At 35.5% G+C, this 27,524-nt stretch overlaps 2 protein-coding genes and 1 non-coding gene across 7 annotated transcripts in view; 1 reads left to right on the top strand and 2 right to left on the bottom strand.

The window, feature by feature from the left end:
* The window catches only part of asf1 (histone chaperone asf1), a 33,264-nt gene extending 28,663 nt beyond the window's left edge, over window positions 1-4,601 (bottom strand). Inside the window, exons 1-2 of one of the 2 annotated variants that reach the window (XM_085187191.1) lie at window positions 3,794-4,601; window positions 71-3,333 (exon numbers count right to left, since the gene is read on the bottom strand). In XM_085187191.1, the coding sequence (XP_085043317.1) occupies window positions 3,795-4,445 (651 nt within the window). In that variant the 5' untranslated portion in view covers window positions 4,446-4,601 and the 3' untranslated portion in view covers window positions 71-3,333; window position 3,794. Of the gene's footprint in view, window positions 1-70; window positions 3,334-3,793 lie in introns of those variants that run through there. The other variant, XM_085187192.1, reaches the window with a different exon arrangement.
* A 333-nt stretch (window positions 4,602-4,934) lies between these two features.
* LOC146538631 (xaa-Pro aminopeptidase ApepP-like) lies at window positions 4,935-27,516 on the top strand. 4 transcript variants are annotated; one of them, XM_085186264.1, is made up of 18 exons: window positions 4,935-5,029; window positions 9,097-9,152; window positions 18,404-18,504; window positions 18,650-18,821; window positions 20,619-20,731; window positions 20,965-21,100; window positions 21,713-21,808; window positions 21,983-22,182; window positions 22,386-22,472; window positions 22,853-22,942; window positions 23,264-23,394; window positions 23,931-24,083; window positions 24,489-24,618; window positions 25,309-25,486; window positions 25,726-25,817; window positions 26,179-26,292; window positions 27,176-27,294; window positions 27,402-27,516. In XM_085186264.1, exons 3-18 carry the CDS (start codon window positions 18,409-18,411, stop codon window positions 27,406-27,408), a joined length of 1,914 nt encoding a protein of 637 aa, XP_085042390.1. In that variant the 5' UTR covers window positions 4,935-5,029; window positions 9,097-9,152; window positions 18,404-18,408; the 3' UTR covers window positions 27,409-27,516. The 4 variants fall into 4 exon arrangements, with proteins under 4 accessions (XP_085042390.1, XP_085042391.1, XP_085042389.1 ...); XM_085186265.1 differs by lacking the exons at window positions 4,935-5,029; window positions 9,097-9,152 and adding an exon at window positions 9,705-9,731; XM_085186263.1 differs by lacking the exons at window positions 4,935-5,029; window positions 9,097-9,152 and adding an exon at window positions 9,734-9,758.
* Window positions 19,637-19,707, bottom strand: TRNAG-GCC (transfer RNA glycine (anticodon GCC)). The gene has a single exon. It is a non-coding gene; the product is annotated as a tRNA-Gly (tRNA).
* Window positions 27,517-27,524: the final 8 nt, after the last annotated feature.

Here is a 27,524-nt window from a genome sequence, read left to right as displayed (position 1 = left end):
TACGCGATTAACTCGGTTAAAATTTAAAAGGGTTTTCGTCTCCAAAAAGGGTTAAAAGAAAAGATTTTAATATTGTCATAATTAGTATTTATTATATTTTAGTTGGTTTTGGTAAAAAATATTCTATCTACAATACTTGTTACGTTTCTTATAAATGAAATATACATATTAAATATACATATAAAATAAAAACATTATCATAGCAATTTTGTAATAGAAAATGTAAAATAAAAAAGACGCAAAAATTCCATAATTTTTTTGAGTTTTTCTAATAATTTTAAAATTATTGAATTTCGAATTAATAAAAACTTATACAATTTTTCAACGTTTAATTTTAGTAAAAGAAAAATTTTAGTCACTAAGTATCATATTACTTAAAAAAAATGTTTTCGTCACGTTTCCTTTTTTATTAATCTGGCACATATTCATATATACAAAATATATTAAACGAAAAATAAATTATACTTTTTGCGGAATTCACTTTCTTTATTAAACGAGAAAACTTTATCATAAAAAAGCTGACATTAACTAAACTTAAAGAAAATGTTCATACAGATCTCTATATTGAAGCTACCAGAGTAAAATGGCCTAACTAAAAAATAATAGGTAAATATTTATATTTATTTGGAGAACGGAAGTATCTTAACGCTACTCCTCTGCCTACCCTGCTACGTGCGTGTGGGATACTGGATGAAGCTAAATAATATATATAATTATTAACTAATAGTCAATTGCTGTCTTTGTATAGATAAATATATTTTCTATATTAAATATTACTTATTTTCTTCTTAAAGCAATGCAAATCCCCACATCACAAGTCAAAAACTATTTTGGTCACTCATGGTAAAATTAGCAAAATTACAAAAATTTAGGGTTACTACACTTTTATTCTAACATTATATGAAAAAAAAGACACTAAAAAGGTATAGCGCGCACTAGTGATTTTTGTCACCGTGACTGTTGCGCGACTGTCACCGTGTACATTACACTAAATGAAGGTGCGCGCATTTGGATACGTGACAATTGGGTGACTTTTAGTCCGCGGAGGCCGGCAACACGCCGGTGACGCAACTGTCACCGCGTCCATAGATTTGTATGCCCGTGCGCGCATTAGCAACTAAATGTCACCTCCCCCTTGCGGTTTCCATACTAGTCGTCTTCCGCATAAACATGAAACAGCAGCGTGTTGCATTGCAGCACAGAATTTTTATGTCAATAATTGCGTCAAGTTCATCACCAAGGCAAAACGTGTGTTTTCATGAAGATGAAATAGACAATGACAATACTGATTGACGAAATTGAGTTGAGGCCATTGCTCTATGACAAATGAAAAGTTGAAAGCCAATATTTTGTACACTTGCTTTTTTTTCTATTTCTTAATATAAGTGCACAGACAACCATCTCTTCGAGATCCATTTTATCAAATGTAAAAAATTTCGTCACTGTCATCGCAAGTGCGCGCAGTGGCGAAAAGTATGGTGACATGTCAGTGACAAAAAGTTTATTGTCACCGTGACAAAAGTCACCAGTGCGCGCTAAGGGTAAATGTAACATATTCTTTTACAATTTTCAACACTTCATTTCATTCTAACCTTTAAGGAAATCTGACATTTAACTTGACTTATAAGCACTTCATTTAACCTGAACTAAGAAATTCTTATATGCATCAATATATAATCTACTAAAAATTACAATATATCCTATATTAATATAGATATGGGATCAAATATAATATACATGTGGGGTCGTCGTGTCGCAGGGGCAAAAGCGTGAGACTGTAAACGCGACGGTTGTGGGCTTCGTTCCCATTCAGGGGAATGAAATATATAACAATTTCTTTGCTCTGGTAATTACTCTAAGTGCTGCATCGAGTTTTGGCCACAAATTGCAATTGCTCGATAATTCGGTGGAAAGTGGGGAACGGAAGCGTCTTAAGGGGAACGAAGTATCTCAACACTAGGTTCCCAGGTTCGCTCTACCTACCCTGCAATGTGCGAAATACAGCGTAATGCTGAAAAAATACATATAGCAGGGTAGGTAGCGGGAACATAGTTTCACTCTGTTCCCCGAATAATACGCCGAATTTTCGAGACATTGCAATTTGAATCACGGGACTCAATGCCGTAATTAAAATAATTCCCCCATCCCTATGCTCAATAGTATTTGAACTTACAATCATTACATTATATAAAACAAATTTAAACAACAAAAAACATTATAACTTATAAGAAAAATTGAGTTACACCATTTTTCTTGAACAGCTTAAAGTCTTTTAATAAATTTATTATGTTAGTTTTAATATAAGACACTTTACAGACCAAACAAAAATCTTCTATATATTGTCTATGAATAAAAATTTTAAATTATGGACAATGTTTTTAAATATTAATTAATATTTTTGAGTTTAACATGTTTCTTTATACAATTGAAGTTATAAATGTACGAAAAGTGATAAGGAAATCTTCTAGGACATGTTTTAATTTTACACTATATTCCACAATTAGCAGGGTAGGTGGAGACAGCCTAGTTTAAAAGTATGCACAAATATTTTTTTGAGAAATTATGTTGTTATTTGAACATAATTTTTTTTTTATTCCTTTCATGTTTCAATTGACAACAGCCTCAAAGGCTTCAAAGCAATTGAATAAAAAAAATACAGTCTAATTGATAACCTCCTTTTCTTACAGAAGTCGGTTAAAAAGAAGGAAGGTTGAATAACTTTAACTATACAATATATATTTATAGTAGAGAAAGAGTCAAAAAAATGTATTTACAGTATTTCAGTAAAAGCTAAGTTAATAAAGACTGTTTTCAGGAAGAAAATTTATGAAATATTGAGAAAAAAGAAATATAAATAAGCAACTCTGTTCATGAAATATAAAGATAAAATTGGTTTAAAAAAGTTTTAATTTGGAAGATAAGCAGTAAATGCAGTGTCTTAGCACTAGGTTCCCGTTGCCTATACCTTACCTGGCTTTATGATGAATACAGTGTGAGAAAATTATTTATAATTACTTATAAACCCTCAAGAACGTCATTAATACAAAAAAGTTCATACTGTTATAATATTAACTTCTTTAATTATTTTACTCCTTAAATAGGAAGGAGCTGTTACTGACATTAAATATTTTTATAAATTATAATATTATACCAAAATAACATTTAGGTCTTTATAAATGATCTTTCCTTTTAAAAGGGACATTCCTATTAATATCCAGCGACAGTATATAGAAAACTTAATCTAATACTTATATCTGACACAATCTTGTAATTTACAACATAATTTCAGTCAGTGTAGCTTTTTTCTTAGCAACACAATTGGTTTCACCCAGTCTGTAACAAATGAAATTGAATATTTTTATGATTCATCCCACCCATGTATCCCGCACAATGCAATTGTGTTGATTGAGTGGCAGAATTCAATGCTCTGCTTTACCTTACTATAACCTATAACCATTGTGTTTAAAGTCAGATTTGTAGTCAGGCCTCATCATCATGTAAAAACATACATTTTCAATTAGCAGTTAGGTATAAAATGACTGGAAGCACCAGACAAGATTACTGTGACTCAATTGTTTTACCAAGCTCACAAATTCTAAATACAAATTTATAGAGTCCAAGTTATCTAACAATAAATTTTGCTACTTTTAATGTTGCTGAAAATTCAGTTTCTCATATTGCTTTTTGATTCAGTTTACTTTAATTCTGTGGGTGATATAATTAATGTCTAATATATTTTAAACTTCAATTATGTTATTAAATCTATAATTTAAAGAGGATAGAAAAAGCATACCTCAGCATTCCATAGGAGCAATTGAATTTGAATTATCACCATAACCACTGAAACTGCCTTGAAATTCCATTCCACTGATCTGACTATCTGCATTAAATGAAGCACCATAAGAATCATTACTTGGTGCATGTGAACTTTCCAAATTACAATCACCCGAATCGGCAGCTGCGGCGGCGTCAGGTTCAGCCCAGTTTATCTTAAACCTGGTCACTCTTGGTTCTGATGCTAATATATTTCTTACTACCTTATCAAATTGAGGTTTAGCTGGAGGATTTTCTCTAAGATCTGGTTCACTGTCACTATATTCATTGTTTATGTAATAACCAACCCGTACAAACTCTTGTCCTCTGTATGAGCAGGCTAATAAAACTACAGTCACACCTAGAGCATCTTGTTCTGGTATACGAGTTACGTCCGGAGGAGGCGCTTGAAAGACAAACATGTGCCTTCCTTCAGGTATTGGTCCTACGTATATTGTGTCTAATACCTGATCGTGCTCCTCAGATTCAGCTGAACCGACATATATCATTTTACATTCTAAATCTTCTTTCAGTTCCTCTATACATTCAAAGGTCAACTCAAATTGGAAAGGGTTAAAAAAAGGACTTGGATTATCCAGAACGACTACATTGGTTATATGCACTTTAGCCATTGTAGCTTGTTTATTATTAATTTGTTTTATAATAAATAAAATTTAAATATATTGTAACAGTTTTAAACGTAAAAACACAAAGAAATAACGTTTTTAACGAATCTTTATACGCGTAGTGTGTAGTCTGCGAAAAACTGACGTTTATTTTGGCGGTTGAATAGGTCACGTGACCAAAATAAGTATAGACTACGATCTTGTAGCATTCTGCCATAGTGTTAAAAAAAGTTTAAGTAAAATCTAAAATAATCTTTAGTGAAATAATTATTTTGATAAGCTTTCACATTAAATTGTTTGATAATAAAACATAATATTAAACAATTTAATTTAAAAGCATATTAACATATTTTTAAAATACTATGTCCAAAATAAATAAAGCGCCTACAAAATTAATTAATTTAAAATTAATAATAACAATATATTTAAGTTTATTAAATAATTAATCATAAAATTTATAAACATAATGATAATAAACTATTTATGCTTTACTATCTTTATTGACAGTGACATAATTAATAAGTCAGATGATGATGAGGTAAAAGAACAGCAAAAAAAATACATTTCTATCAAAGAATACCAAAAAACTTGTAAGTTTATTTAATTATTTTATAAAATAAACGCGAATTCTATAATGTTTATATATTATTAAATATATCTGCCTGTCGGTTTTCATATTGTAAAAAATAAAAAGGTGTTATATTTATTTCATTAGTACAGGTCGTTGCTACGTGTGGCGTGAGTATCGTAAATTATATTGATTACTAGCGGCCTACTCGCGACTTCGCCTGCTTTAACTACTCAAATAATTATTTATTTGCTAAAATTAAAAATCTAATCAGGTTCACGATGTATCCCCCCCGCACACAGCATGGTACCTAGTGTTACGACACACCGTTCTCCACTTTCCGCCGAATTCCGGAGGCATTGCGCGTTTAGTGGCGGAATACAATGCCGCGCTAAATTTAATCGTTGTGTGTTATATTTCAATGCGTTTACAATCATGTGCCCCTGCGCCACAACTAGCCTCTATTGGCTAATCTGAATTATTTTTGTATTCTAATAAAATTATCATTTTAAATACAATATATAATAATTGCAACCACAGTTTCGACCAACTCAATTTTTATTAATGAATCAATAGAAATAAAAACAAACACTAAAAGTTGAGGAAAGTTTGTCAAAAAATAATAATGAAAACTATATTTCATTGATAAAGCCGTTTCTGAGATCACCATGCACAAACACACAGATAAATTTTAAAAATCTTTGTTTTGGGTCCTACAATTTACTATACCTAATATGTATAAATATAGATATAGATAGTCCTTGAACTGTTTGAATGTCAACAATCTCGTATCTTAATCAAATTCTAATCTTTCTGTTTTTTTTTTATTATCAAAAATGTCTTAAAGTGTATTAAATTTGCATATTGTTATATCAATGGTGTGTTTGTGTGAGTGATAGAAATTGCTTGAACAGTCTATTTGCTTGAAGCTTGATGACAACCTCTGAACCTTTGATAGAAACCATGATCATATAGAAAGTATCCTAAAAGAATATTAAAAAAGGTTACAATTATAGGGAAATCTACATATAAGAGGAATTGTAACAAGATTGGATTGAAGAGAAGACAAGAATTTGATTGAATTGAAGAACAATTTTAAAGTGTTATTCCACACTTAGGAAAGAAAAATACTTTTTAGAAAACATATAAAAATTTTAACTTAGCAGGATTTGTATCTTTTGGAAACCGCCCAACAAAGCCATACATTCTCATCAGGTTTTTATTCTTATATGCTTGTTACAACTTATTTTTGTTGCTAGTTGCTAGCATGTAGCATCTCTGTGGGGAGATTATTACAAATATCTGCTATTAGCGGCACGCCCGCGGTTTCGCCTGCGTGAACTACGTTATCATTAATTTCTGTCCATGAGTACCTACGTCCCAAAAGTGACGTCCATGCAAAATTTGAGACTCCTAGCATTTGTAGTAACGAAGTTTCATACAAACTTTCAACCCCAAAAACAACCCCTTAGAAAAAGAATATTGCAAATTCCCGTCTTAGCGAGCACCTACGTCCTATAAGTACTTAACTCCTATGCAAAATTTGAGATTCCTAGTACTTGTAGTTTCTGAGATTTCGTGATGAGTGAGTGACCTTTCGATTTTATATACGAGTATATAGATTAAAACATGACAGCATACATCAGGGAGTAGATAATTTTTATCTTTAAATTATTTTTGCTATGAATATAAGAATTAAGAACTATAAGGTGACTGACATACTCAGAGATCAATCAAATCACTGAATATACAATCCTGAAAGGTATTTAGAAGATTCACACCGATTAGTAAAAAAGAAGAAAGAAGTGTCGTAACTCTAGGTTCTCCGTGTTTACCTAAAAATGCAGATAAATGATTGTATATAAATAAAAATTGTTAAAGTGCGAATCGGAAGGGCGATTTGAGCGGAGGGTTCCGTAACAAATTCATGATTAAGGACCAGGATTTGAGGGAAATCCAACTAATAAAAATTGACAAACTTAAAGTTTGGGGGCGTTTGTGTTTCATTATTGTAATTCAAAGGGAAGTATCTCATCGGTTTTGATTTGATCGGCGATTTTCATACAAAATGAAACGACGTGTAAGCGCTCGGGCTCGCACTTTTAGGCTACGGGATCCTAAAAACTAGGGGGGGTCACTGCACCTAAAATTACGTGATGAAAATTTTATACTTATAGGATATTATGCTAAATAGTAACGTTTAAATATAAGCAATGCTATAGAAATTGATTCACTCGTTCTTTTACTACTGAGTGAATGGCAGTGCTAAGAAATGTTTTATAAATTTAATATATATTTGACGTTACTAATATGCATGTAAGTGAGTGTTTTTTAAAAGTATTTTTGATTCATTTATTATAAATTATTGTTTGCGTTGAAGTCTTTAAAAATAACTGCCAATTATTATAAAAAAAATATTAATACGCTCATTTCCCATTAAGACCCTTCCGTTCTTCACTTTCCGCAGAATTCTGGAGACAACGGGTATTAAGTGGCGTCCCTCAATGTCGCGCTTTGCCTCGTTACCAGGGCGAGGAAATGAGATATTAAATATTTCAATTGCCTCTTGTGGGAATCGAACCCACAACGTGTGGCATTTATAAGCGCGCAAACTCTTTTTAACCGACTTCTGTAAGAAAAGGAGGTTATCAATTCGACTGTATTTTTTTTTTTATTATTTTTTTTTTATGTTTGTTACCTCATAACTTTTAACTGGGTGGACCGATTTTGATAATTTTTTTTTTATTTGAAAGATATAGCTTCCCGAATGGTCCCATTTTTTTTTGGTCCATGTCTGACAATGGTATCCATGAGAAAATCACATAAGTCTTAAATTTGCATTATGCATGTGCGCGACTAATAGCCGAATAACTCAATGTCGCGATAACCGATTTTGATGATTCTTTTTTTATTTGAAAGGATACACTTCAAGGATAATTTAGTGAAAGTTTGGTTAGGTTTCGATTATGGAATCCGGAGAAAATTGAGAAAGTTTGTTTTTTTTGGTCAAAAATTAATTATACTGTAATAGTTACAAGCAAAAACTTTTTAAATTGATGTCAGAAGTGAGATTCCTGATCGTTGCATTTCTTTTCAACCAATCTCAAAAAAGAGGATGTTCTCATTTTCAACCAACTTGAAAAAAGGGAGATTCCGAATTCACCCGAATACTTTTTATGTTTGTTCTTGTCAATATACCAAAATGTAACTTTGCACAAAAATAATAGCTAATTAAATGAAGTTTTACATAGAACAATCACAACCACTCGTTGACAACCACTACCACCACCATCACCACTCGTGCAAAAAGCATCATTTTAAGATCTACCCATCACTAAAAATCGTAAAATAAATTAATTTTTAACAAAAACAAAAACCGACTTCTAACAACGAACTAAAAAGTGAAAAATAATTATATAAAGATTTTATAATTTTGAAGTCGGTGTCAAACTAATGCTGCAACACCTTTACTACAATATCTAATTACTAAGCCTATTTGTTTTACTTGGCACCGACTTCAAAATTATAAAATCTTTATATAATTATTTTTCACTTTTTAGTTCGTTGTTAGAAGTCGGTTTTTGTTTTTGTTAAAAATTATTAATTAGTTATTTCCATTTACCAGTAGGTACAGTCGCAGCCATTCTTAAAAATAATTTAATCATATCATATAACAGGATTTTAATCATTAAATTATTAATATATTGTTCCATTGCGAGGGGCGTCGTGCCATTGTGTCGCAGTGGAACTGTTAACTTGTAACTGTTTCGCTACTCAACGCGCAAAGTTTCGAAGAATGGACGGAGAGTGTCTCTACATTAGGTTCCCTTTGCCGCCTGTCTTACCTACTATACTCGTATGCGGGATACGGCGTAAAGATGATTTCAATGCATGTTGATAATTTTTTTGTTTCATATTTTTAGATATAATTTTTAAAATAAGCAACTTTCCTATTTTCCATGTAGTAGACAGAGGGAACCTAGTGTTAAGACACTTCATTGCGTATCGAGTGGCGGGTCTCGACGCCGCGTTGTGTTAACCATCACGTTTACACATTTATTATTATTATTATTTATTATTTCATTACAGATCGAGCGTCAATGTCTTTGGTGCAAAGTTAAGGGATCGAAGGAGCACACTAACAAGTGAGTTTTTAACTTTACATATCTACATATTGAGGCCGTTGAGCGTATAACCGGCGGTTGTGAGTTCCATTGCCACTCGGGGGATTGAATTGTTTCATATTTTCTTTTCGTTGCTCTGATGAAGGGCGTCGTTGAGTTCTACCACTCAACATACCGTCTACCCTGCTATATGCGTCGTACACCGTGAAGCGATATATTATATTCGTCGTTCAAATTGTTACACGTTTTTGGAGTTGTGGCCGTCTTTAATTTTAAACTGTTATTCCTCAAGAAGGACACAACTACACACTAAGAATACAACAAACGTATATAACACAGGAAATTAATTAAGGTTCCGTTCCACCGTCCTTTGCCTCGTTACCAGAGTGAGGAAATAAAAATATTAAATATTTCATTTTCTCGACTGGAAATCGAACTCACAACCATTCGCTGCCTTTACAGTCGGACGCTTGAGCTCCTGCGCCACGACCGGCCTCAATTACTTCAATTACTTGATAAGATTTGTATAAAAGTCTCTTCATCTTTCTTTATCAATATTCTTATCAAAATGTAGAACAACGGCTCAACACTAAACGCGAAGTAAGTGTCTAGGATAGTAAATGTGTGGTGTGTATTATTATTTTTTTTGTAATTTCTCTTTCTTTTGTAAAGTCACTCTTTTCTTCACTTTTTGGGACACTGTGTAATGGTAGGTGGTAAACAATATTGGTTTTCTTTTTCAGCTTCACACTGTGTCCCACACATAGCCGGGTAGACAGAGGGAATCTGGAAATCTAATGTTAAGACACTCCGTTCTCCATTAAGACACTTCCATTCCTCACGTACAATATTGCTTTTAGTTTTAAATAAAAAAAACGTTTTTAACTCGTTTACATTGTATAGATGTAGGTAGAATTAATATCCTGTGTTTAAGTGTTTCTCCTTATCGTTAACTACAGGATATTTACCTATATAGATATTTACATTTAAATAATACTAACGTACCTAATTAACGGAAACTTGGAACCTTAGTGTTGTGCCTGGTGACACACGGATGGACAGACAGACAAACGGACGGACGGACATCGAAATCCCATCGAGTCCCGTTTTACCCTTACTTTATCCTTTGGGTACGGAACCCTAAATTCCAAAATTTAAAAAAATCTATAAAACATTTATTTTACAGCAATCAAGTCTAACAAATAACTTTTATATTTATGAAAATAAACAAACACTAAATGTAAAAAGAAATTTGTCAAAATGCATTACTGAAAACTGTTTGTTTGTTTGAACGCGCTAATCTCAGGAATGACTAGTACTAATTGAAATATTATTTTTGTGTCAAATACGTAAACGTTGTAAACCATTATACCTGCGGGCGAAAGTACTCCTGACTATTAGGATGTTTTATATGTCATACACAATTCCCAGTCATTATAATTTAACCACACGGGCGAAGCCCCAGTTAAAAACTTGATATAGATAGATTGTCCATTAAAAAAATTAATATTTTTTGTAAAACAATAGGTAATAAATAAGGTTTTAATGATAAAGTGCCATCTTCTTCTTCCTGGCATTAATCCCGGCTATTGCCAGGGTCTGCCTTCCTAGTCAAACTACTCCACTTTGCACGATCTTTTGCGTCCTCGGTGGTTAGACCATTGGCTCTCATGTCCTGCATCACGACATCCGACATAGTTCTTAGGCCGGCGCGTAACGTGGCCAAACCATCTCAAGCGACGCTCTTGGAGCTTATCCGCTACGTCACGGACCCCAAGACTACCTCGAATGAATGTGTTGCGTATGCGGTCAGACCGCGTTACGCCGCACATCCACCTCAGCATCTTCATTTCCGTGACGTGAAGCTCCTGAGTATGCCGAGATAGTGCTGGCCAACATTCGCTGCCGTATAAAAGAACCGGTCGGACGATGCTCTTGTATATCAGCCCCTTGAGCTTGGGCGGTATTCTGCGGTCGCAGACCACACCAGTGACCTCCCGCCATTTGGCCCAGGCAGCGCTTATCCGGCCATGTACATCGTGGTCGATGCCTCCAGAATCGTGCATAACGGATCCAAGGTACCTGAACTTCTCCGACTTAACGGCTGGCTCAGGACCTATAAGGATGGTGCTCGAGTCCCGGCTCCCGCAGGCCATGTACTCTGTCTTCGACACATTTCTATCACAAAAATACGACTCCGTCATCACACAGTTGGACAAATTAGAGAAGGAAAGACAACAGAATCTTCTTCAGATACAATTGCTGGAAACCAGAATAGAAAATTACGAGCGTTTGTCGAGGTCTACCTGCATAGAAATAAAAAATATTCCTACAGTGCCTTCTGAAACGAAAGACAAATTGCTTAATACTGTTATCTCGGTAGGTAACAGTTTGAATGTTCCCATTAAGCCACATGAAATTAAGGACGTATTTCGTGTCAATTCACGTGACGCAGCAAATCGCACTGTCTTAGTTGATTTCATGGGGGTAATTATGAAGGAGAAGATCATCCAAATGTTCAGAAAGAGCAACCGAGAGAACAACAGATTAACAACTGACAAATTGAAGTTACCAGGACCTTCCAAACCAGTGTTTATATCGGAGAGTCTGACACCAAAAATGAAAAGGCTTTTCTTTCTTGCACGAGACTTTGCCAAGTTGAATAACTACACCCATTGCTGGATTTCTAATGGCAAGATATTATTAAGGAAAAAAGAAGGAGAGAGATATATAATTGTTAAGAATGAAACTGATCTACCAAATATACCAAAACAATGACTAGATAATTGTGAAATATATAATGTTTACTGTATAGTTTTTTTCAATTTATTTTTATATAATTTAATGCTCGTTGATTTTAATTATGTATATTATATCTGTTTAATTTATTGTAAGCGACTCGTGCTGTTCAACAACAATTTACATAACTATATTATTACAAATACACGACATACACATATATCGTTAATTTATAGTCTCGAAAGCTTCAGGGTCTTAGCTAGTTTGTGTTGCGATAATTTACCAGTAAATATTAGACTATTGTTAATTACTCCTACTAACATAATGAGGAGCAGCAGAAGTATGACCAGAAACTCTAAGATGTGTTATATTGAACCTGTGTTTATGCCAAATTAAACAATGGTGGTCGAAAATATTATTGATGATTTTGAGGAAACTTTAACATCTCACTCTCAGCTTTGTTCCCCTGAGCAATGTGACCAATTTTTACAATATACAAATGGAATAAAGATCTTTCACGTTAACATACGTAGCATAAGCTGTAACTTTGACTCACTCTTGCTTTTGCTAAAGAGAATTAGTTTCCAAGTTGATATCTTGGTGCTTTCTGAGTGTTGGTTGAGTAAGGTTTCCGTGTTACCAGCACTGCCAGGCTTCAATTTCTTTATGACAGGTCATACTAATCAAAATGACGGTGTTGTTGTATATATTAGAAATAATGTGTATTGCGAAGTTACTGAACCTAATATTAGGGAGGCAAATTGCCTTCAAATTGTTCTTTCTTCGACATTTGTTATTGTTGCTCTATATCGTCCTCCTTCGTATAAGTGTATTAATACTTTTTTACATAGCTTGGACAACATTTTGACTTCATTAACCAAATTTAAAACATTGGTTATTATAGGTGATATCAATATTAATATACGTAGTCCAATATCTGACTCACGTACGGACGAGTACTTAAACCTTTGTGCAATACATGGTCTGGTACCAGCTCACTCTTTTCCCACTAGAAATGATAACTGTCTAGATCATATAATCTTCAGAAGTCATAAAAGTTCAGCTACATATGTATTGGACGCTCCATTTACTGACCATTGTCCTATTTGCATTTGCTGTGAAAATACGGACAAAACTTTATGTACTGATGTGACAGCAAACTCCGTCACATATGTAGATGAACCTGCTGTTATTAGTACTATCGAAAAGCTCGAATTTACTGATATTTTAAACAGCAATGATCCAGAAGAAGCGGCTGAGAGACTGGTGTCCACTTTGTCCTCCATCATTCAAAATAATACATGCACCAGGCTGTCTTCATGTAGGAAGCGAATTCTAAAACCATGGATAACCCCCGGTTTACTCCGTTGTATTCGAAACCGAGATAAACTTTACAAGAAAACAAAGAAAGAGCCTAATAACGCCATTGCCAAAATAACTTATACACGCTACAAAAATTTCTGTAATAATCTATTAAAGAAAATAAAAACTAATTACGAGAGGAATGAATTTTACAAGGCTAACAAAAATACGAAAAGAACTTGGAATGTTATTAAAAAAATAACGAACCTAACTAATGATAACACTAAGGCTTCAAATAGTCTGTTAAATATTGCTAACAATCCAATTAACGCAGTGAATAACGTAAATGATTATTTTGCAAGTATAGGCGAAAAACTGGCTTCCGGTGTTCGTATTAGGGATATTTCAGAGCAACATCTGCCTTTCGTGATATCCCAGAGAACGCCGAATTCGATGTTTATTAATTGTACTAATGATTCTGAAATAAAATCTATTATATACGGTCTCAAAAGCCATTGTGCAGTGGGGTGGGATAAAATACCGTCTTCTATCCTTAAAGCTACTGCAGAAATTCTTACTCCTTCAATAACTTGGGTTTGTAATCTGTGCCTTTCTCAGGGCAAATTCCCTAAAGTCTTTAAAAAAGCTGTAGTTCACCCAATCCACAAAAAAGGGAGTAAAGATAGTCTTAATAATTACAGACCCATATCTGTGTTGAGCACACTTTCCAAAATTCTCGAAAAACTTATCAACAAAAGACTAGTCTCTTATTTAAATAAATATGATTTGCTTGCGGCTAACCAATATGGCTTTAGAGCTGGTAAATCTACAGAGGATGCAGTCATGAGTTTGGTGGATAACGTAGTACAAAAACTTGACAGCAAAAAGAGGGCTCTTGGTATATTCTTAGATCTTTCAAAAGCCTTCGATACGGTGTCTCTGCCTCTACTCTTCAAAAAATTGGAAAGTATCGGTATCAGAGGTATTGCCTTAGACCTCTTTAAGAGCTATCTGACTGACAGAACGCAATTCGTTGTTATAAATGGAAATATCAGCGACGATGCAAATCTTTCATATGGAGTACCCCAGGGTAGCGTACTGGGACCCACTCTCTTTTTAATATATATTAATGAGCTCTGTAATTTAGTAATACCCAACTGCAAAATCATCTCATACGCAGACGACACCGCTATGCTTATTTACGGTAGTACTTGGGCTGACACACTTATGTATAGTGAAAAGGCTTTTTCCATTGTTAGTAGCTGGTTATCACGTAATATGCTAACATTAAATTTAGATAAAACTCAATTTATAACATTTGGTTATAAGCTTTCCTTACCCTCTGAATCGTTCTCCATTACTGCTCATACATGTTCCTATGAATTATATCAAGCCTGTAATTGCTCTAAAATAACCCGATCTTGTTGTATTAAGTATCTTGGTGTCCTTATCGATGAAAGCCTTTCTTGGAAGAACCATATACAAGCTCTAGCTTCTCGTATACGAAAGTTAACATTCATCTTTAAGCAACTTAGATCTAGCGCTAGCTTAGAAGTACTAAAAATGATTTATTACGCCCTTGTGCAATCATTACTAACTTATTGCATACCGGCATGGGGCGGAGCTATCAAAACAACTCTGCTTTCACTTGAAAGAGTCCAAAGATGTGTACTTAAAGTTATACTATCCAAACCTGTTCGTTTCCCAACAGAAGATTTATATAAATCATGTAAGGTGTTAACAGTCCGACAATTGTTTGTTCTTTGCTCTGTTTTACGAAAGCATCGAGCTACCTCCTTTGATGCTCAGTTTATGCTCAATAAACCTAGATCTAATAAAATTTGTCAAATAGAATTGCGTCATAAAGCCTCTTCAAATCGACATCATTATTATCTCAGTCCCACATTATACAATGCTATCAATAATAAAATAACCATATATCCCTTAAACTCTCACCAATGTAAAATGAAACTCTCTAACTGGTTATTAAATTTAAACTACGACCAAACAGAAGATCTCCTAGCCACCTAAATGAAGTTAATTGTACATATCCTTAACCTTAAGCATACTTATCCAAGCAAGGTCTCATACATACATACATACATACATACATACATACATACATACATACATACATACATACATACATGCATACATACGTACATACATACATACACACACACTCGCACACAAACATGCATACATATATACACATACACACACACACACACATACAAGCACATATAAACATTACACACATTCTAAATTTACCTAAATATTCTAATTCTTTATTATTATTATTTTATTTTATTTTATTTTTTTATGGTCATGGTTTATAATTTTTAATTTTTATTTTTCTTATATGTATAATTATGCAATTAAATTTGATCTATCTTTTGAAACGACGCTTATGAGGCGGGCGTTAATAACTGCGACACAGTGTCATACTACTGTAGTTATTACCGTCATAAACTGTTTTTGTTATGAACTACAATTTTTTTTGAAATAAATGAATATTATTATTATTATATTTAGTTTAAGACCGCCGTTCTCAAGCGTACCCTTCCAGAGGTTCACTTTACGCTCCAGCGTCAGTCGGTTCTCGGCAATGAGTGCTATGTCGTCGGCATACATCATCAGCCATGGAGGCTGGTCCTGGATGTGAGCCGAGACAGTATCGAGCACTACATTGAATAAGAACGGACTAAGAGCCGAGCCCTGGTGAACCCCCACTGTTATCGGGAAGGGTCTAGTGTCGCCAACAGCAGACCTAACCATAGAAGCGGAATCGTGGTACATTCCTCTGATAATCTCAATATAGGCCTCAGGGATCCCTTTGGATCGCAATGCCCACCAGATACACTGACGAGGCACGCAGTCAAAGGCCTTCTGCAGATCTAAAAAGGCCACATGCAGAGCTCTCCTTTTTTCCCTGTATGCCTCCATCAAAGTTCTGAGGGCGAAAATGGCGTCCATGGTGCCCGATCCTGGCTGAAATCCATATTGAGACGCAGAGACAGTACACTCTCGGCGGAGCCTGAGGTCGATCATGCGCTCGAAGAGCTTCATGATATGACACATAAGCTTAATGCCCCTATAACTACCACAATCTTGAACACTGCCCCTTCCTTTGTAAATAGGAGTAATAAAGCTAAGCCGCCACTGATGCGGCATCTTACCAGTGTTCAAGATATGGTTAAAAAGGTCAGTAAGCATGAGCACACCAAGAGAGCACACCAAGAACGATTTCCACGCTTCGATCGGAATGTCGTCAGGTCCCACCGCTTTTCCGTTCTTCATGCGTCGAAGGCAATTACGTGTTTCGTCAAGGGTTATTGGGGCAATAAGTCCGAGGTTAGGCGGTGGGTCGTGATGAAGACTGCATGGGTGCTGAGTATTCAGCAACTCCTGGAAGTAGCTTCTCCACCTCTCCTTCACAGAGTCATGATTACAGAGTAGCGTGCCCTGGGAATCTCTGACGCAAAGACATTTTGCGATATCTTGCGTCGCTTTATCCCGGGAACGTGCCAGTTTGTAAATGAGCTTCTGCCCCTCCACAGTTTCAAGTTTGTCATACAATGGTGACAAACTCTTACTGCGGGCTCTGGCTACAGCTCTTTTACTGGCACGTTTAGCTACTGTGTACTCCAGTCTGTCTTCAGGAGAGTTGGATTCCTGCCACTTCTTAAAGGCAGCCTTCTTTTCACGAGTCACCTCCTGCACCTCGTCATTCCACCACCATGTCTCCCTGTCGATGACACGTCCTCCCCTAGAAAGGCCAAGAACTCGCCTGCCCGCCGCAATGATTGCCGACTGGGCCCGATCCCAAGCATCCTGAGCAGTCTCGGTGGTAGTCGAAAGATTATGACTTTTCACCTCTGCCAGGAAGTCGGTCTGCATTGGTCCATTCAGCAACCACCACTTGATCCGAGGGCTACGTTTCTCGGCTACTTTCTTCTTCGGAGTGACGTTAAAGTCCATGACAAGAAGACGATGTTGGGCCGTTAGGCTTTCGCCTGGAATGACCTTACAGTTAGTTACCCTGCCCATATGACACCGTCTGGTCAATAAGTAGTCAATTTGAGTTGAGTGGGACCCGCTCTTATACGTGATAAGGTGCTGAGGATTCTTTTGGAAGAACGTATTCACGATGGCCAGATCAGACGCAATACAGGTTCTCAGAATATTTTCTCCCTCTGCATTGCGAAGACCGTGCCCAAAACCCCCGTGAACACGTTCATACAGCTCAGCAGCCTTACCAACGTGACCGTTCAAGTCCCCCCTAACTAAGACTACTTCGGTAGACGGTATAGCAAGTAGAACCCCTTCATATTGCTCCCAAAATGTCTCCCTTTCGGCCGCGCTACATTCCGCCTGGGGAGCATAGGCACTGATTAAGTTTGTGGTAACGCCCTCAATCAGTACCCTCACCCGCATCAAGCGGTCGGAGCGACGGTCAACTTCAAGGAGCCCATTCTGAAGCTCTTCAGAAAGCACTACCGCCACACCGTTTCTACCTAAAGGTGACCCAGTGTATATAAGCCGGTAACCCTGTCCAATGTTACGGAACTTATTGCCCTTCCAGCGTGTTTCCTGGAGGAAAGCACACTGGACCCGACGTCTCATGAGTACATCTGCGAGTTCCCTGCATCGTCCGGTCAGAGAGCCAATATTCCACGTTGCAAAGCGGAGTTTCCTTCTGGGTACTAGCGTCTTTAGCCGTGCCCGTACATGACACGGTAGCCCTTGCCCACTTGTCGCAGGTGTAGGGCGATTTGCCTGCGCGTCGTTTTGCGGCGACGCCCTAGCCGTACCCACTATTTTGTATTGTCGGTCCATTTAAGTGGCGGTTGGCGGTTTTTAATTGGAGCGACTGCCGTCTGACCTCCAAAACCCCTTTGTGGGGAAAACCGTGGGGAGAGGAAAATAGGAGTAGCATAGGTAGAAGAAGGAGAGGGCTAAGGAAAGGAGGAGGGGGGGACACCATTCTTACGGACTGGATGAGGATGTAAGAGTGGCGGCTCGAGGATCCGGGGTCGCGTACCCGTATGCCCACAAACAAATATCGGACAGATATTAGTCAGGACATCCTCTGGATATGATAAAGTGCCATATAACTCAAAACTCATGTTCAGTTCATTTTTCTTGTAACAACTCACAACTATACACGACGTGAACAAGTTGTACAAGCTGTGATGCAATACATTTATTGATGGTAATTTTTTTTGCAGATAAAATGTCGTTACAGCGTTTAACAGCGCTACGGGCGCTTATGGCAAGTCAACCTTCTGCGTTGGCGGCCTACATTGTACCCACTGCTGATGCCCATAATGTAAGTACATGACGGGGACACCATTGGTGCCTACCAATTTAGTCAATTCAACTATAGACCAATGCCTCTGACGAATTGACCTAACACTAGGTTCCCTCTGTCACTATAAACAATAGCTTTCAGACATGTTCTTTTCCATTTTCAGTCGGAATACATATCGCCAACGGATGCACGTAGAGAGTGGATATCGGGTTTCACAGGTTCAGCAGGAACTGCAATAGTTACTATGACTAAAGCGCTAGTATGGACAGACGGACGTTACTATACACAATTTGAGAAGGAAGCCGACCTCAATATATGGACTTTAATGAAACAGTGTAAGGGTTTTTATATTTTTGGTCCATTTGAGGGTATTAAGATATTAATTGTTGAAATTTCAAATTGACTTTGATTGTGATATACAGCGTTCGAGTTCCGCCATTCCTCCATGGTGTGTCTTGACATTAGGTTTCTGTGCCAATCCGGAATGTGAAAAAACCTTTTTTAATCGCATGGCCTTTCTGCACATTTTTCCTTCGGGAAAAAATAATCAAAAGTAAGGAAAATCCTGAAATTAAATCTGCACAGCCATCTACAAAAGGTACACCTGAAACCGTACTGAATTTTATTAGAAAACTAGCGACCCTCTTGCGGCTTCGCCCGCTTTTACTACTGGATTATTTATATAATGTATATTTGCAAAGCACTAAAGATAATGTGAAAATTAATTAAACCCTAATGCAACCCGCATTTTCATAGTTTCAATAAAGATTTTTCAATTGTTTTACACAATTTTAAATCTGTGCTACTAATCTTTTCAAGTACTTATTAAAATTTATTTAAATGACTATTTTTAGATAGTTAAATGACTATTTTTAAACGGACGAAATTATAAACAAAAACCTACCTAATAATAACTATTACAAAAAATATGAAACCAAATATATCGCGCTTAAATAATACATTCAACTCCAATTATCCAATACGTGCAAACGCATCTAAATCTTCTTTGCTATAGAGACAGGCGGGTTTTTTTTCGAGCTTGTGGTTAATGCTGTTATAACAGCGACACCGGTTGGGTAGGGAAGAGGGTACTCTGTCCCTGATGAAAAGCAAGCACTACGTGGCTGCCTGTGAAGAAAATTAAATAGAATGCATCGGCCGGGAATCGAACCCGGGCCGCCCGCGTGGCAGGCGAGCATTCTACCACTGAACCACCGATGCGTGTAAGGCAGGCGGGCGCGGCGGACGCGCTTGTATAAGCCGTTTCGCAGCAAGGATTTTTTGATATTGTAACAACTTCTAAAGTGAAAAACAGTAAAAGACAGTTTTGATCTACATTAAATGGCCAACGTAACTAATATACTTATTTATATGCTGAGAGTAAGGGATAAGTGAAACTTGAGTAACATACAGCTGATGTGTCAACGGCGGGATGTGTCAACAATTAAATGCGTTTTTCTGTAAAACTATTCGCAATTTCGAAATAGTGTAAAAAGCAAATTATATCTTCGTTTATCATAAAAAATTAATAAAGTATTTTAAAGGATATGGATTAATACCATTATGGAAAAATATGACTCACAATAAAAAATATATTGAAATTATTATTTTTAGACAGAAAAATGATCACTACACGTTATTCTTAAAAGATACGAATATGCCGTCGCGGACTTTTTTGTAGATCTTATTAAGAGGAACAATACTCCAGTACATTTTTTTCATGTAGTACTTACCATTAAAGCAGCGCATGCGCGAAAGTGTCTCAACGGATAGGACTTTATACACATTTATCGTATTTATGTTAATTTACATAAGAATGTACAAATAATAAACTATATATAAACCTTCTATGAAAAATACTCGACCTAATGGTGAAAACCGCATCAAAATCCGTTGGGTGGCTTAGAAGAAGAAGAGTTAGAAACAACAGACAGACACGAAAAGCGACTTTGTTTTATAAGATATAGGATAATACTAACGGAATTAACGTAAACTTGGAACCTAAATGTTCTGCCATTATATATATATGTATTTTACATGAAAGAAGGTTAAAATTTACAAATAACTTCGACGTTTTTGAATATTATAAAATGGTCTATTAGTTTTGTTTGTTATATTTTTTTATTTTACAGCTCTCCCAGACACGCCTACAATGGAAAAATGGCTGGCAAGTAATCTTATAGGGGGCTCCTTAGTGGGGGTCGACCCCGAAACTATATCTAGGGAGGATTGGACACCATTACAGGTTAGTTTAGTTTCACGCTGCATTCCACATAATTATAGCAGAGTAAGCAAAGGGGACCTAAGCAGAGTATTGAACAAGGAAATGAAAAAACGAAATATTCTATTCCCGCAAGTGGGAATAGAACTCACAACCTGTCGCGTTTAAAGTCGCACGCGCACTATGGCGCAGGGGAAGAAGCCTCTGCGCCATATCGGCCTCATAATAAATTTTAAATATTATATATCTTATTTCAGACAGCATTATTGGCGGCTAAAATTAAACTTATAGCAGTAGAAAAAAATTTAGTAGACGAAGTTCGAAGTGAATTAAAAGTACCTCCGCCAGAAAGACCACATAATAAAATTATATATTTACCTATTGAATATACTGGTATGTAAATTTTTACCCTACTAATATTGTATGTGAAAACTTGTTAGTATGTATGTTTGTTTCACATTCACGACGAAGCTACTAATCTTTCTTTTCATGAAACTTTACAGTGATATAGATTGGTCATGAGTTATGTCGTGATCAAATGTTCTCAACTCTTTGTTGTAGAGCGAAATCGCAGTTGAAAACTAATGCTGTATTAAGATTTTGTGATTTTAATATTTGCACTAAAAAGGCATATATTTTTATATACCTTTACCAACAAAACAAAAATAATCTGCGTTAACAACAAAACTAAATATATTTATGAATCCGTTGAAATTTTTCTAACGGAATTCCGTTTTTTTTTTGCCCAGAGGGACACACAAGGGTGTGACTGTAACGCTACGGCTGTGGGTTCGAGCCCCACTCGAGGAAGTAAAATATTTACTTAAATTTATATTTCCATTTCTTCGCTCTGGTTTGGAGGCAGAGCGCAGCGTTGAGTTTCGCCACTCACACGCAATGAATCGAGAATTACTTGGTGAGTGGATATTAATCCTAACACTAAATAATTCCCTACCCTGTAGGATGTAGCGTGGATCTAAAGACAAAAAAGCATTTTTTTTTTAGGTACAACCGCAGGTCAGAAAATAAAAGAATTGAGGGAAAAAATGGTGGAAAAAAAGGCATCAGCTCTTGTTATTACAGCGCTGGATGAAGTGGCTTGTAAGTATTTATAATATATTATATTTTTAACTTCAAATATAAGTGGGTCCGCTTCCCACTCTATAATAATAGTAATGGAGGTATAATAGTCCCCAGGTTCCCTCTGTCTTGCCTGCCATGATCAAAATACAGCGTGATTGTATTTTATTTCGTTATTTTCTTTTAATTCCACAGATACATTAAACCTACGCGGTAGTGACATTGATTATAATCCAGTTTTTTTCTCTTATCTAATAATAACTGTGAACCGTGTTATATTGTTTTGGCACAATGGCGATATTTCCGAAGAAATTAAAGAAAAAATGGCCAAAGAAGGCGTGGATTTGGAAGGAATGAAATATGATGATGTCTGTAAAGTGTTGAGGGAATTAGCGGTAAGTAGTGCCTACTAATGTGTGAGCCGGTTTCGTTTTAGAAAATATTTATTCACTACCGTTATATGCCATCAGAATAACAAAGACTACAATTTATATTAACATTTAATATAATTTGTCTGTAATATAACAGTAAGCCTAAATAAGCAAGCAATGCCGTGTTTGATTTGGTTATATTTTTAGATAATTCTTTCATTTTGTAGAAGGAATTGTCACAAAATGGGGACGGAGATCATTCAATATGGCTGTCTAGTGAAGCGAGTGAAGCTATACATAGAGCTGCTTCAGGGGTAAGAATTTTATATATTTTTGTACTTGAATATACTTATTTATAGGTTGAAGGTGTACCTTGCATATAGCAGGGTAGGCAGAGGGAACCTAGTGTTATGATGTTCCTCTCCTTGTGCAAAGCTCAAATTAAAAACATTATTATTGATTGGAGGAACTCAACGCACTTGCCATGTTATCAAGGAATCCCTTATGGAAATCGAACTCACAACCGTGACGCTTATATATGTTGTGCCACTGTGTCAGGCCGACCTCAATTTAATCAAGTAATGCTTTATATATGATTTTTTTTGCTCTTATGTACATTATTATAATAACTATTATTTATATAAAAGTAATTGTTAGTTAAATATTTTTTTTTAATATTTCACTTTTGTTTCAGGAAGGAGTCTTGCAAAAGCCATTAAATTTAATATCTGAAATTTCACCTGTTGCCTTACAAAAGTTAGTCAAGAATAATGTTGAATTAAAGGTAAATATATAGTATCTATTGAAAAATAAATATAAAACTATTTAAATAAGATTAATATTGTTTCCAGAGCGAGAAAATAAAAATATATCATACCCTTGAATGGAATTCCAATTCCTCCTAACTATTACTTCTGTTTATATAGGAAAAATTATCTTTATCGACAACTTTTTAAAAAATAAAAATAGTCCTGCAGACTAGTTAGTACTAGAAGATTTTTGCCCGATTCTCATTCAGGGGAATGATTTTTTTTTTCATGTGGTCCTAATTAATATAATCCAAATAAAAAAAAATTAAAATCGAACCCACTATTCTCCTTTCAAGGGATTCCGCCAATGCCACGTACGTGATGGTGTAGCAGTAGTCCGCTTCTTCAGATGGCTCCACGAACAAATAGATAACGGAATTTCCGTAACGGAAATCCAAGCGGCGGACAAACTTTTGGAATTCCGCAAGTGAGATATTTGTTTATTTAATTTATTTAGTGATAGCGAAATTTTTATTTCACAATAGATGAAATGTGGACTATCTGTGAAAAGCCCGCAAGTGAAATATATATTTTTATTTCAATGATATGGAAATTTCTGTAATGTAAAATCCAAGCGCAGACAAATTGTTGGATTTCTGCAAGTCAAGTACTTTTTATTTGAATATATTTGTTTAAATTATTTTTTTTATATTATTTACTTTTTTGCGTCAATTAATTAATTATTTAAATTATAAAAAAAAATATTACATAAATTTTCTTTAAATTAACCTAATAACCTTTTTAATATCCTTAATATATGAAACGAATGATATATAATAAACAAAATGGGCTCATTTAAAGTGTGATGTACTCTATGGTTATCGGTACGATCCCAGTCAGAGGAAGCCATGTTTTAATTTCTTTTATCTAGTTAGATTTATTGTGGTGTTAAATCCCGCTATTGTACTTTTTTTTTAAATGGGCGATAATTTCTATTAATATATTTTTTTCTTCCTTTTTAAGGGACGAAAACCTATTCATGGGGCCATCTTTCGAAACTATCCCGGGGGCGGGGGAAAATGGTGCCATAATACACTATAGTCCATCGAGAGACGGGAAGCAACGGGAAATTAAGTCCAACGATATGTTCTTGTTGGACTCAGGCGGACAATATATGTGAGTGCTCTGAATTCCGTTGGAATTCGTTTTTTCAGAATCACAGGAAAATTTTGATTTGAAAAACTAGAAATTATATAAAAATATTTCTTTATTTTTTGTATTTGTATATGTCAAAAACATTTTTTTAATTAATCAGCTTCACGTCGTATCCCGCATATACTCCGTTGCCCATTTTTAAAATTAAATTGCTCTATAATTCATGGAAAGACGGAAAGCAACGGGAATTTAGGTCCAACGATATGTTCTTGTTCGTCTCCGGCGGCCAATGTGTTCTGAATGCAGTTTTTTTGGATTTAGTTATTTTTTAGAATAATGAAAAAAGAATCAGAAATAAAAAACAAGCCGTATGAAAATATTCCGCCCGTAAAGGTCGTACGGATACATTGACTTTTTTTTTGATAGGGATGGGACAACAGACATTACGCGCACCAGACACATGGGTAATCCCACCTCTAGCCAACGGGATTCCTTCACTAGAGTGCTGAAAGGACAAATAGCGGTGGGATCGGCATTATTTCCTAAGGGTGTTAAGGTAGGTCCGATTTTTAGTAATTTTGATGGAAAATGAATGAGTGAACACGGTTTTGTGTTTTAGTGGGGATAATATATTTTATATTTATTGAAAAACGCGGCGTTTTGTTGCAATTTAGAAAAAAATTGGCTGAAAGTGGAGAACATAAAGTCTTATATTAGATTCACTCTGCTTACTTTGATAAATATGGAAGATACGAAAAGCCACAGAACTGCTATTCCTGCTGATAGAACTGCATGTCCAACAGTTAATCGATTGTAGTTGATGTTTGCCAGTTAAAATTCTATTTATAATATTTATATTAATATGATTTCTTTGGATTGGTTCTGTTACATAAGATTGAATATTTTATAATTATTTTTCTCTGCTTATCCTGCTATATGAAGATTAAAATAATAATAATAATATAAGTGTATCACCATTTATCTAATGGTCTAATGGAATCTAGTGTTCAATACTCTGTTCCCATTGAGACTCTTCTATTCTCTATTTTCGCGGAATTCTCGATGCATTGTGTGCGTGTGTGTTGAGTGGCGTTTTGCCTCGTTACCAGAGCAAGCGCAGGGAAAATATTTCATTTCTGCAAGTGGTAATCGAACCCACAACTTGTCGCGATCACCTCAATAATTTTATTAAAATTCCTAACAATTACCAAAAATACTGCTAAAATTATTTAAAATTTATTTTTAGGGTAACGTCCTAGACACGCTAGCGCGCAAGTCTCTGTGGGACGCGGGCGAGGATTACGCGCACGGCACCGGCCACGGCGTGGGGCACTTCCTCAACGTGCACGAGGGTCCCTCGGGGGTGTCCTGGAGGCCGTACCCTCATGACCCTGGTCTGAAAGAGGGACAGATTTTGAGTAATGGTGAGGAAATTATGACTGAATTATGGATTCAACGCCGCGGTTTTTTTTGCCTCGAGACCAGAGCGAAGAAAGGAAAATATTAAATATTTCATTTCCTCGGATGGGAATCAAATCCATAACCAATGTCGTTTACAATCATACCTCGGACCCCTGTGCCACAGCTGGCCTCAAATAACTTTTAATTGTGGTATTGCACTAAAAAATATTTCAAATAAATATAATTGTTGTTTCATTTCCAGAGCCAGGTTTTTACAAAGTGGGCGAATACGGCATAAGGCACGAGGATCTCGTTGAAATTATAAACGTCACTAAATCTACAGATCATCCGAGAGTGAGTGTTTTCTCTTGTTTTATTACTGCCTTTATCTATTTGTTAATGTAACGGAATTTAGAACCGAGTCCTTTTATATATTTTGTAATAACAATTTTAAAAATTTCGAGAATTGAGAAAAATATCATTTTAGGTTCTTGCTGACTACAGACTAGAATTAAATAAATATTTTAAGATTAAGGTAGGCACATAAAACATGGGAACCTAGTGTCCAGTGAACACTCCGTTCCCATTAAGACATTTCCGTTCCCCATATTCCGTCGAATTCTGAAGCCATTGCGTGTTGAGGATACAGTATTAACTAAAAAATATATTTATATTCAATAATGTTTTTAAATAAAAATATTTCTTTCTTATTCAGGCAAAAGACTTGCTGGGTGATTTCGACGGGCGCGGGGTGTTAGGGTTCCACACTCTAACTGTAGTGCCCAATCAAAGAATTTGTATGCAGTTGGACTTATTGAATGGTTTTGAGGTAAGTTGATTGATTTCTCGATATATGGCGTTTCGAGCGTGCCAGTTGAGCACAATTCATTTCGCCAATGTCACGTTGTATGTTTCCATACACACGAAGGAAATTGACCGGTAAGGTAAGTTTATTAAATGTTAATGTAAATTTAATTAAAAACAATTATTTTAAATATATTTTTAACATTTTAAATGTGTTATTCGACACTTCCATAAAATATAATATATACTTGTTTAAAAAACGTGTAAACATTTTAACATAGCGGGATTTGAACTTGCGTCTCTTGAACTTGGAACTCGTCTTTAAGCCATGCGTTCCCGCTGCATTTATCATGGACCATACTACTAGTTACACATTGAGTAACGTAACTTTACGGTGCTCTTTAATTTACCGATCGAGGACATGAAAATTTCTTTCTCTCTCATGGAAATCGATCCCACGACCATCGCATTTACCAGATAGCCAGACCCTATTACTGCAACACGTTAGGATATCATAAATACTTTTTTTTTATATTTCTCGAAGACGATAATTATATCCACATTCTACAATGAGGTAGTCATTGATTAAAGCATAAATTAAATTAGCTTCACGCTATATCCCGCACACAGCAGGGTCGGCAGAGGGAATCTAGTGTTAAGATACTCCGTTCTACACTTTCCACCGAATTCTGGGGGCATTGCGTGGTGAGTGTCGGAAATCAACACCGAGCTTTTGTCTCGACACCAGATGGAAGAAAATGAAAATATTAAAAATTTCATTTCCTCGAGTGGGAATCTAACTCACAACCTTTCGCGTTTGCAATCACACCCTTGTGCCACTGCGCTACGACTGATCTCTAACTCTGTGATTTGTTTCTTATCATTTATATTATATTTTTTTGTTTCAGTTAAATTACATAAACGCGTATCACAAACGCGTCTTTGAAACTCTAGGGCCGATATTGAAGCAAAGGAATTTAAATGACGACTACGACTGGTTGGAAAAGGAGTGTTCTTTAATAGAGAGGTGAGGAAATTATATTTATTTTGAATTTATTTTACTTATTATTTATTTATTTTTAAAATAAATTTCGTTGTCATGACCTTTATTTTAACACATTTCATTTTTTTCAGATCCTGAGGTTTTAAGGCGAGAAGCAATGATTTTTATTTTATATTTTAATAGTTACAACTTTGTATGTAAAATATATTATTAATAATATATAAATATATTATTGTATTATGGAAATTTTGAAG

Source organism: Heliconius melpomene, chromosome 6 (assembly GCF_056956725.1).
Source record: "Heliconius melpomene rosina isolate 202511_hmr_F chromosome 6, ASM5695672v1, whole genome shotgun sequence".
NCBI classification, from domain to species: domain Eukaryota; kingdom Metazoa; phylum Arthropoda; class Insecta; order Lepidoptera; family Nymphalidae; genus Heliconius; species Heliconius melpomene.
This window is presented reverse-complemented; position numbering and strand designations above follow the sequence as displayed.

Coding starts and splice junctions, on each gene's coding strand:
- LOC146538631 (XM_085186263.1), top strand. Junction 20,732..20,964: donor AGGATTGGACACCATTACAG/GTTAGTTTAGTT, acceptor ATCTTATTTCAG/ACAGCATTATTGGCGGCTAA. Junction 21,809..21,982: donor AGCGCTGGATGAAGTGGCTT/GTAAGTATTTAT, acceptor TTAATTCCACAG/ATACATTAAACCTACGCGGT.